At 32.2% G+C, this 11,344-nt stretch overlaps 2 protein-coding genes across 4 annotated transcripts; both read right to left on the bottom strand.

Annotated features, from left to right (window-relative positions):
- Positions 1–1,119: 1,119 nt before the first annotated feature.
- LOC142519470 (uncharacterized) lies at positions 1,120–3,494 on the bottom strand. 3 transcript variants are annotated; one of them, XM_075622500.1, is made up of 6 exons: positions 3,232–3,494; positions 2,988–3,120; positions 2,531–2,634; positions 2,225–2,396; positions 1,973–2,110; positions 1,120–1,833 (listed from the first exon to the last, which is right to left on the bottom strand). In XM_075622500.1, the coding sequence occupies exons 1-6, from the start codon at positions 3,270–3,272 to the stop codon at positions 1,339–1,341; spliced, it is 1,083 nt and encodes a 360-aa protein (XP_075478615.1). In that variant the 5' UTR covers positions 3,273–3,494; the 3' UTR covers positions 1,120–1,338. The 3 variants fall into 3 exon arrangements, with proteins under 3 accessions (XP_075478615.1, XP_075478616.1, XP_075478617.1); XM_075622501.1 differs by having other exon boundaries at positions 3,223–3,494; XM_075622502.1 differs by lacking the exons at positions 2,988–3,120; positions 3,232–3,494 and adding an exon at positions 2,815–2,957.
- A 6,604-nt stretch (positions 3,495–10,098) lies between these two features.
- On the bottom strand, positions 10,099–11,131 carry LOC142518798 (NDR1/HIN1-like protein 6). Its single transcript, XM_075621611.1, has one exon. The coding sequence runs from the start codon at positions 11,036–11,038 to the stop codon at positions 10,328–10,330; it is 711 nt and encodes a 236-aa protein (XP_075477726.1). The 5' UTR covers positions 11,039–11,131; the 3' UTR covers positions 10,099–10,327.
- Between the last annotated feature and the right edge of the window lie 213 nt (positions 11,132–11,344).

Genomic DNA, 11,344 nt, shown 5'->3' on the forward strand with positions numbered 1-11,344 from the left:
TATTTCAACTTCTAGTTCCAGTAACAAAGTCTTTTAAATATTCCATATGTCTACCACTATTCCTTGTAAAAACGTTGATCCAGTTCATAGTAACATAATTAGATTTGATGTTAATGAATTAATCCTGTAATTTCATCATATCCCTCATTTTATGTTTTTGTTTTTTGGAGTCCATTTCGAAGGAGTTAGAACGTACGACTAAATCGAGATCCACAATGTTTGATTAAAGAAGTCAGATTATTTCACAACTTTGGTACGATCACGTGCCTGACACGTCCCGTAATTTTCGTGATAAACACAAACTTTATCAAGTTGAAAATCGAAGAATTAATGAAAAAATATTTTCATTTTCCCGTGAAATTATGCAACAGCATCACTTGCCAAAATCTGTCCAAACACAATTAATTCTACTTTAAGCATCTCTCATAAATGACCCATTTTCTTGCACGGGATATAAGGGTGTCACATGCAATATGCAGCTGCAGTAATTTTTCATGCAAACCTTTTCAGTTACTGATAATGCAAATAACAACACAAATCATTCAATAAATTAATCAACAAAAAAATAAAAACTAATAATATACTTGGAACTGGGAATAAAATACAGAACCAACCTTAATCTTCAGTACTACTTATATTACTGGCTTGCTCGTCGTTGAAGGTTTTCTCGTTTGAGTGCCATGAACTTCGCGGTGAGTTCATCATAATCCGGGAGCTTTGGATGGATATGGCGGCACGAACGGGGAGTATCTAGTGGAAATGAGTTCGATCTGAACATGTTATCCGTAGCAATCTCAACTGGCCTGGCATTTTGCATAGTCATTGCCCTTAAACACGGCAACTGAGCCCCGTTTCTTGCCTCGCCTCGCAACTTGTATCTGATAGAATCTTTGCAGAAATCTGGCCTATGCTGATCAATCTTTGCTTCCTTTGTAGATTGCATTGGATGATCCTTTGTTTTCGGTGTTGAAGAGATATGTTCCAACGACTCGTTTCTGTCTGGAAAATAGAAGTAATAGGGATGTTCTAAACAGCATTTCTTGGAGATATTTGAATTGGAATTGCATCTCCAGACAAATCCCATACTATCATAGCCACACCTCATGACATTAATGCTGCTCTTGACTGTGAGATAGCAACTTCTCTCTCTTGTTTCCTCCTTCATGATCAAATGAATCTATTAAAATCTTGTATTCATCTTCTCTTTGATGATAGCAGGATTCGTGTTTTTGAGCCATTGATGCATCGTGAGAGTTGCCATAGTATAGCTCGCATTCGGCATCTGTCACGTTTCTATTTTCTTGAGAAACCGATGATCTTCGCCTCGTTCTTTTTCTGCTATGTTCTTCTACCATTCTTGAAGCTTCTTGATACTGAATTGTTTTCATACTGCAAAAGCTTTTGTCCCTTAAAAGGAATGACATCATGATCAATATGTTCTGCTGACTTTTTCAAAGGGATTTCAAATGGTTTGAACATAAATAGCCTCTGATCTTGGACGCGTCCATTCTTGGTCGCTGGGGATACAAACTCCTCAATGTCATCTAGATATATCATTTCCTCAGGTAGTCTAGATGAGGTTTCTGAAGAAGACGATGATGAAAATGACTCGTTTCCGTTATATGAAGGCTTTCCAAGTATCTCATTTTCGCCAAGAACTGATAACTGGATTGCATTTGGGGAAATTTTCTGATCTTCTCTCAATCTATCAGATTGGAAATCAATGTTTACAATCTTTCCTTCCGTTTGTGTCACGATATTACAAATTTTTCCGTTAGCTTTGCCTGTCTGAATCTCATTGCTAGAAATCCGAGTAGTGTTACTTTGGGTTTCCTGCAGTTTGATCAAGTCATATGATACCAAGATTTTAGAGAAAATTATAGACGTTTTCAGTTGAGGTGGTATGACACGTCCTGTCTGCATGCACAGGATTCTTTTATGACATTATAAGACAAATATCACGTAAAATTACCCCATTTTCAAGCGAGTCGGATGGCTTGTATTCAAGAAACAAGGGTCCTGGTTCAACACAACTGCTAGCTATTTCATCCAGCAATTTGTATTTCACATCATCAGCCACTTTTTTTGTGTAAACAAGATTCTCTTTTATCTGCAATCAAAGAAACCAAGTATGGTTCCACGTCTGTCTTAATTCTTATATATACTTATATTCATATAATTAACAAACGTTTCTGGTGTTAAAGCAATTTCTTGATGGCTAAACCTGATTGTTTACAAGATTTCCAGGGAGTAATTCGAGTGAAGCCGTAACAAAATTGAGACCATATCGTTCTGCAAACAGCTTCCTGACCGCTAGGAGCTCCGGTAAATCGCCTAGTCTTGCTGATGTGAAAATTAGAGTTGATACTGCCTCATTGATGTCATTTGGACAGTCCCTAATCAATTTTTTTTTTTTCATTTCTCATAAAATTTGTGATAAACAGGGCTGTTCATTCTATATTTTATTATGTATAAAAAAGAATAGATAATGTGTAGAAGTAGCTGAATTTTAATTTATATGGATACATACTTGTGTTTTCTGATGTATCCAAGATTCATTATAATGAATTCACTGAAACTGCTCACAAGATCATACACTTCAACCATGTTCTGATCCTTGAGAAGCTGCTCAACCTGAACATATTTATTTTTTGGCAAAATAAATAAATAAAAATTAAAAAAATCATATACCAAGATGTATTCGTAATATATAGCCTCGAACTTAATTCATGGTATTCAATATAATTAATATAAAAAATAAAGATAAACACAATAGCAACATCTAGCTTCAAGAAACATAAGGACATGCCATACATGTCAAGACGACAAGAGATTCGGATTTCAAAAATCTAAAATCGTAGGAAACTTTAACAACAAAAAACTGAAAATATGTGAAGTGATCGATATCAGGGTTCGCAGATAACTTTTCGAGAAAGAGGAGAAGAAATTCACATGAAATCAGCGAATGTAAAATGAGAGATATTTACCCTTTCAAAGGCAGTTTGAGTATGGCCATTCTTGAGCAGCTCAGCCACATCTTGCCTCAACTGTCTCACAATCCAGCACTTCTTTTTCGTCACAAGCTTCACGCGGCATTGCAACTTTTTTATCAGACTTTTACTGCATCAGCAAAGAAAATTTAGTCAGAATCTTGATCATTTCGAATTTTTCGAGAGTGTTGTATATCACCATAAATTTAAACAAAGAACAAAATCTCGAGACCCCATTCACCATTTCGACGCCTTTCTCCATCCGAAGAGAAAATCAAACATTTTTTCCTAGATTTTTACAGTGATCCCAATCAGCTGAAAGTTCTATCTTCTTGGTGAAAAGGAAGTGAAAACGAGCACGGATTATTAAATTCTTTCAGCTGCATAATGTACACACATATATACAAATGAAGATTTGAAAGAATCAAACAGGATGAAATTTGAAGGTGAACTGAACCACGAGTGACAGTTGTTTCAGTAGTTATTTCAAGATATTGGAGGAGTGGGTGGTTATTTCGGAAAGAGGGAAACTGTGAAATTTAATATCAAAATTTTATTTTCAAGAATTAAATAAAAAAAAGGGTAACTCGGAATTTAATTATTAATTTCTACGGCATTCAATAATGTTAGAATAACAGCCTTTTATTTAATGATGTTGGTATTAAATTTTTACTGACATTGTGTATGAACAACATGGGATGATCATGAATAGGGGAAAAAGTGAAGAATTCACGCTCATTTATTGGCAATCCCGCTTAATTATTTTTTTTATTTTTCTTGGCTTATACCTTTTCATTGTATTAATAATTCTTGTCACACAAAAGCATATATATCAAACAAGGATTGATTTTGATGTCCAGAAAATTAAAAACTAAGTATTAGTATAAATAAAGTTTTAGTTATATTAAATTTTAGGTATTGTAATTCGCCTTTACGGCTAGATCAAGTTCCATATAATCCTTCGTTGATCAGTCGCAAACTATAATTACCGAAGGGAAATATGGACTCTGATTTAAAAAGTGTTTGTAATCACTAAAAAATTGTTATTTGTTTTTAGTTAAAAAAATCAATTTCATGTTTTTATTGAATCCAGATTATGCGTTAGCTTCTGTTTAATTAAATTGAAATATAAAATATAGTGAGTTGTTGATTATGTTTCTACAAAAATGATTTAGGTAAAAAAAAAAAAATTAGTATTAAAATAATTTATTTATAAACACTATCTATATCTGATTTTCACTTTTTCACTTTTGTTTTCAAACACTATTCACCTCTGATTCTTCCACACTTCTTCATAATCTTTAAATTTAATCACATTTTTTAAAAAAATTAATCACATTTTTTAAAATATATTGCAAACACTCGCTTGTTATTATATAAAATGATTTATTACTATGAAGAGTTATATTTGGACTTTCTTTATTAAGTTTTATTTTTCATAAAAATGAGGTTGTATGATGAGAGTTATATTTTTTCAAGCATATATTAAGTGTATTTATTTTAAAATTAAATTTTTTCAGTCAAATGTTTTATTTTATTTTTCCCAAAAATAAAAGTATTTTGGATATGGTATCTCCGGGGAAAAAAAATTGATAGTTGATCTACATATCATAAATTAATAATTATTCAACGGATCTCATTCTTAATACTATACTAGCAATTCGATGCATGCATTGCGTGTTTGTATAATTTGTTTTATGATTAATATTTTTTAGAGTTAATACATAAATTGATTTTATTTTAAAATTTTGTGTTAATTTATATTAATTCAAAACAATAAGATTTAAAATATAAAAAGATAATGAGACAAATAATAATTAGTAAATTAATGAAAAATAAGTGTCTAAATTGCAATTTCGAAGTGATGGAAATTATTACAAGATGCTCGCTCTTTATAATATAGTATAAATTATATTGTAATATCACATTATATAATGCAGATATCACATTATATAATATGTAACAAGTATTTAGTGGATAAAAAAAAAAAGTCTTGGCATGAATATTGGGTAATTGTAAGTCAAACAAACCGGTAATCAAACCCAACACCTTCAACTCCACCTTTATATATTCTATTATATTATTATAGGAATTTGGGTTGGTGAGCAACCTATGCCAAAGTCATGCTTTTGTGGGGCTTTAATCAAAGCTCAGAATGATTGTGGGCATTTGACATAAAAGCCTTTTATAATTGTCTTGTTGTATTATTTAATATATAAATTGGATCTCAATTAAAATTAAATAAAACTTATATTTTATGCTCCATAAATTATATTTTTACATAAATAAATATATAAGCAGAAATTTTATTTTTACATAATATATATATATATATATATATATATATATATATATTCAGTTAGGCAATAAGGTAAATTCTAAGTTGAGTTGGTTTATGAAAAGTGTTGTATAAATCAAAGTCTTCTAGTGGATCTTACCCGCGAGGTAAAAGGAGTGACGTAAAAGCATTTAAAGTCTACGAACATCCATAAACAAATTTCGTCTCTTTACTTGTTTTATTGGATTACGACAAACTTAAAACTGTTTTGATCAGTTCAGACTGAACTGATACAAGTTTGAACCGATCTTTGATAATTTTAAGTTGTTCTAAAACTTTAACTGCTTTATTTCAGTTTTTTTCACGATTGATTATTTCGAATATTTTTTAAACCAAACTCGATTTAATTCATCGATGTTAACATTCTTAGAACACGAGCTATTGTAGCTTACTGAGATAATTGTGTTTGAAATACCCCTTGCTGGTGTCTAAACCGATCGTATCAGTAATGCCCTGTATCAAAGGTGAGCTAGAATACTTTTCCCGTTGCCCACTCTCCAGTACAACCCCTTTACGAGAAGGTCTCTACTCCAGAATAGTGATCGCGCCATACAAAAGACAGATTAGAGCCAAGATCAGCACCAATATGTCTTTTTTTAAGTATCGGGCCTTTGAGTATTCTAGCTTAAAATAATTTGGTGATTGGATTATGCGCTACAATTGTTTGGCTAGGAGTGCTTTATTGAAAGCAGTTAGATTCCTAAAGCCCATGCCTTCCATGTATTTAGGTCTACACAAGACAAACCACTTCGTCCATTGCATCCCGCTTTTATCATTCTATGGCACCACCAAAAATTCGCGCAGGCTTTTTCTGCTCTCCGACACGAAAAGAATGGCAGCCGAAAACTTGATAGTGTAGGATGGAATAGCTTGAAGCAATGATTTAATAAGAACTTTTGTACCACCCATGGAGTAATATTTGGAGCTCCATCCTTGCATTTTTTCACACATTCTTTCCCGCAAATAATCAAATTGCAACTTTTTCTTTTGCAAGATAAAGTGGGTAGACCAAGGTAAATTTCAAGACCCTTAACTACTGCAATTGTGAGTGAGCTTTTGATTTTATTTTATGAGATATAAAGGTGTCAGAGACATTAGGTTCCGCGAGTTTATACTATAATATTAATATTGATAGTCTTAATGTGACAAAATATGAACTGAAGTTGAGATTTTACCTTAAATTGGATCTGAATTAAAATTAAATAAAACTTATATTTTCTGCTCCATAAATTCTATTTTTACATAAAAAAATATATATTATATATGTACCATATTCAGAAAACTGATATAATAAAATGAGGCATTTAAATTTTAGAATAATAACGAATATAAAGTTTATCTATGGAAATTTTTACAAAATATAAAAGGAATTCACAAAGATATACAAAAAAAAAATTAAACAACAGAGGATTTTACCGAAATTCACTTCAAAAACATAAATTAATAAAAAACACCCATAAACATCTTAAACTTCATTTCTCGGCTAAACCACCCATTTAACACCCCTTTGTAGGTGCCCTAATTGTAAGATAAAGATTTTTATAATTTTGTTTTTCAATAATTTGATTAATATGTTTAATAGTTATCTTTAACATATCATTTTCAAATAATTTTGAAAAAGAATTAAAATTTAAAATTTCATTATTTTTTCTATAATAAAAGAATATTGCTGAAAAGGATAAACAGATTTTTGAATCATAATAAATGTTAAAAAACCAAGGTACAAATGTATTAATTTATTTTAGTTTTCGCAAAAATTGAAAAATTCTGTAACAATATATTCATATTCTTGTTTAGAGAAACTTTTAAAATGCCATTCTCTGAAAGATTCCCATTTGTGTTGATAAAATTTTGCATTGATCTTCGCTCTAGCACGAGATCTTTTAGTAAAATCAATTTTTGATTTTTTATCTATTTAAATAGTAAAATTCATTTATGAAAATTTATCAATTTCTCTAACCTTTTGAAAATTTTGATGAACTATATTGTTTTGATTTATAATTAATTCTTCTTCCGTGTCTTTAATAGAAGATTCTATTTCTTCTCTAATTTGAGAAGTAGAAGCCCTAAAAGTTTGTAGAATATCCACCATATAATCTCGCGATGAAATAAAAGAATGACTAGATCTTGATATAGTATAAACAGAAGATGATAATAATATTATTTGTTCATTATTAAATTATATTTGAACATATCCTTCATTAGCTTGTATAACTTGTTGTAAATCTCTATTTATTATAGGAGCATGCACTTTGATCCGTTTACTGACTCCACTGTGGATCATCATGTGGTAAGGTTCGGTATAGTTTCGAAATAGGTAGGAGTCGATGCATTGTAATTGGGGATTCACCACTCACCCATATGTGAAGATATCATATGTGATCTGATGAGTTAATAATGCAAGGAATCTCTGGCAGAGCAAGACATGTACATTTTAGAAAGGGGTTTCCTCAGTTGCACATACAATATCACTATTATTACTCAAATATACATTACATTGTTATCGAATTCGTTTGTAACTATCGATATATTAGTTGTAGATTTGATCGGGAGATCTGAGTTGAAGGAACCGTATTGTACGCTATCATAACTTAATGCTTTTGCAAATAATATCAGTGATACCTAGGGAATCAGAAGACGATGGTATTAGATGCTCTTACCATGATCCAATAGGTGCAATCAGACTTGAATTATGACATTCATGTTCAAGGGGTTGATGAAAAGAGTGATTCTAATTAGGGTAAGCCAGAATAGAAACAAATATTGTTTTGAATCTCATGAACCTGTGAACCTAATGCTAGCTGTATCCCTCAGCCATTGAGGGTTATACAAGTATGTGATTTTATGTTCTCGTTGAGATAATCAAATTCAAGGAGTTGAATTTGGCAACTGCAGTTTGATGCAGATCAAACAGATTGCTTATAAAAGAGTTTATAAGTGGATTTCATGTAATGGAACTTGTGGAATTTAGCTTAACAGCTAATTAAGTGAGAAGGATGGAACTGTCCATTTTAATGAAACAGTTCACAAAACTGATAGCTGCAAAAAATGAATTCGTGAAAAATTATTTTAATTCGAAAATTTCAAGTTTTCTTATGTGAATGAGATTTTTACCCTCGATACATTGGCGCTGTCTTATTATTGATCAGGATTATAATGAGTTCACAATTATTTATTTAGTAAATTTAGAATATTCTAATTAAATAACAAATTAGTAGTAGAGACAATTAAGTGTAAAATTCTCATGAAACAATCTAGAAGAGTCTATAATGAATAAAATTATTAATTAATTAAGTAATTAAATAAAAATTATTTAATTTATATTATGAATAAATATATATATGTGTGTGTGTATGTGTATTTACATATTGTATTATCAAAAGTTGATAATAATTTAATTATGCATGATATTTTCAAGAGTGAGAAATACATACATGAGAGTTTTTGAATAATGGAAATACAATATCATGATTCAAAAAAGTCCTGATTAGATAAGAAATTAAAATTTATAAATATTTTATCATGGGTTATACGAAATAATATAACTTTTACATGCAAGTTTTTATCCACCAAAATTTTATTTCTCTCTCCCCCTCACAAAAGTCGACCACCTTCCACCACATTTCCGCCGTGACGCTGTTGCCCGACCACCGTAGCACCGTTGTTGGAACTTCAGAAATCTGGCGAGATGGTGACTGCCGCAGCGCCACCGCCATATTGTCGGATTTCTGAAATTCCAACTATAAACTCTCGACAGAGATTTCATTTAGATCTCTAGTGGGATCTATACAAAGGACACAGTTTTCTGATCGTGTACCTGATTGAAAAGAGGAATATCCAGTGGATCTGTTCGTAGGGAATTTAAAAAAAAGCTATTACAGCTTAATATCCAAAATAGTTGGAGCCAACATAAAATTATTCTAAACAAGCTATGGATGATTTAAATTATCTGATGCTTAAAGAATGTTTTGAATGTAAAAAAAAAAATTACACTTCCGCTCCTTCTTGGGTGCAAGAGAATGGTGCACTAGCAGTAATGTCCCTTATTTCCTTACATGCTGATAACAAATTTTTCGGATCTTCACACATGTGTTCTCTCCTATTTTTCAGCTCTTGCATAGCATTTGCAATTGTCATGATATGAGTTACTACGAATTCAATTACTCAATATAGTCTCTTATATGATTGAATTTTTCTTACATATATATCCTAAGTTTAAAATTCGAATTGTGAACTGATTCCGAGAATTTCTTAAAGTTTTTAAATTTTTGCGAACCACTGATGCCTTAAATACAAATTTCCTCGACTAAAACTCTTGAAATTATAAGTTTATGACATTCAGAATTCGAGACTCGAGTGTTTCGTTCGCAATGTCCTATAATTTTTAAACATTTTGACGTTGGCATGACTTTAAAACATGTAGTGTTACTGTTTTAAAATCCATTGTAGTTAATCACGGAAGAACTAAGAACAATTAATGTTTTACGGTCCTCTATTATTTTATGTTCAATTTCCCAAGTCTTAATTCATTTCAAGCCCAAAAAGGGTAAACGTAGCCCCATAGCGCCCAAACCAAATTTAACGGACAGTCGCTAAACCAGTGGATTTGTATGGCTATATTTTGTGAAAAAGAGAGGCTAAAATGCAATAATTTTTAAACAAAGCCCTTGAAGGTGGCTCCAAGTAACATATAAAATTGAAGGATTATAAAATTCTATTCAGAAATTGTCCCCTCTACGTTAATTCAGCGTGGCAAGACATAAAAGAAAATCAAAGAACTTAATCAAGATATCATACAATCTCTACATGCCCTTAATGTCTGATAAAAATGTGATTCTATCGTAAGAGAAAAATCAACTATCAATCCTCCTAGAAACAACACAAAGTAATCCGATACAGAACCCCTCAAGGTTAGTTTTGTGTGTGCATATATATAATCATAGATCAGTAATAATAATATAGAAAACCCTTGATCTGGACTTATTTTGTTCTTGGAACCTTAAAACTCGAAATCGAACGTTGTATTCCTCGATAAGATTCCGATTTTCTTGTCCGGAGCTAAGTTGTCCACAACCAAAGAACAGTTAACAAGGACCTTGAACTCCCTCAGGGGAAAATCTCCCACCACCACAGTTATAGGTACTTTTACCTCCACAAGCAATGGAATCTTGCCGTGTTTTCGACTATCCGCCAACGCCTCCTGCAGGCCTGATCCGAACTCACTCTTCCCTTTCAAATTGATTTTCATTATCGTCGTGTTTTTGTGTCCCTGGTGGAAGCTAGGCAGCTTTCCAGTGCAAAGATCGGCATCCGAATATGTGACCGCAACCGAACTTTCTTTCCCATAGGTAAACCCAATGTTGGTGTTAGGATTATCAGCTTTCACTGCCAGAAGAAACTCAGTGTTGAGGCTAAAATCTGGCTGGACATCAAAGGATTTAACCTCAAGATTCTGTACCGTGTATGACGGAATTCTCGGCTCGTAGACCACGTAGAAATAGAAGGAAAGAGCTGCTAGGATGATAATGAAGAGGAAATGGCAACCACAGCAGCAGCAAATGCACCTAAGGCAGCTTTTCCCACTTGATCTTTTGTGGTAATTTGAATGGTAGCGGGGGACGTTACGGCGATACGGAGGAGGTTGGACGTCACTGCTGCTGCCGTGTCGGCTTCCCTCAAGCATGACATAGGGTGGCGGAGGGCCATTCATGGTGAAAGAATATGATGCATTAAAAATAAGGATTGTTTAGAAGATGCATGAGCACCATTGGAATAGTGGGAGAAGGGTGGAGATGTTTTTAAAAACTTTTTCCTCCTCTATTTTTGTCAAAATATTTGGTTCGAATTATAAAATTGCTGCTTTGGTTGGTGAATGGTTAATTGGTTATATATGTGTGGTTGGGAGAGAGATATGTATCGTGGGACTGGTCCAAAATTTCGGGACCGATATTTATATTAATATTCCTAGGATCATAGATATTTTTTGGCATAAATATATTAAACCCCAGTTGAGTTT

The sequence above is a fragment of the Primulina tabacum genome, chromosome 11 (genome assembly GCF_025594145.1).
Source record: "Primulina tabacum isolate GXHZ01 chromosome 11, ASM2559414v2, whole genome shotgun sequence".
Taxonomy (NCBI): domain Eukaryota; kingdom Viridiplantae; phylum Streptophyta; class Magnoliopsida; order Lamiales; family Gesneriaceae; genus Primulina; species Primulina tabacum.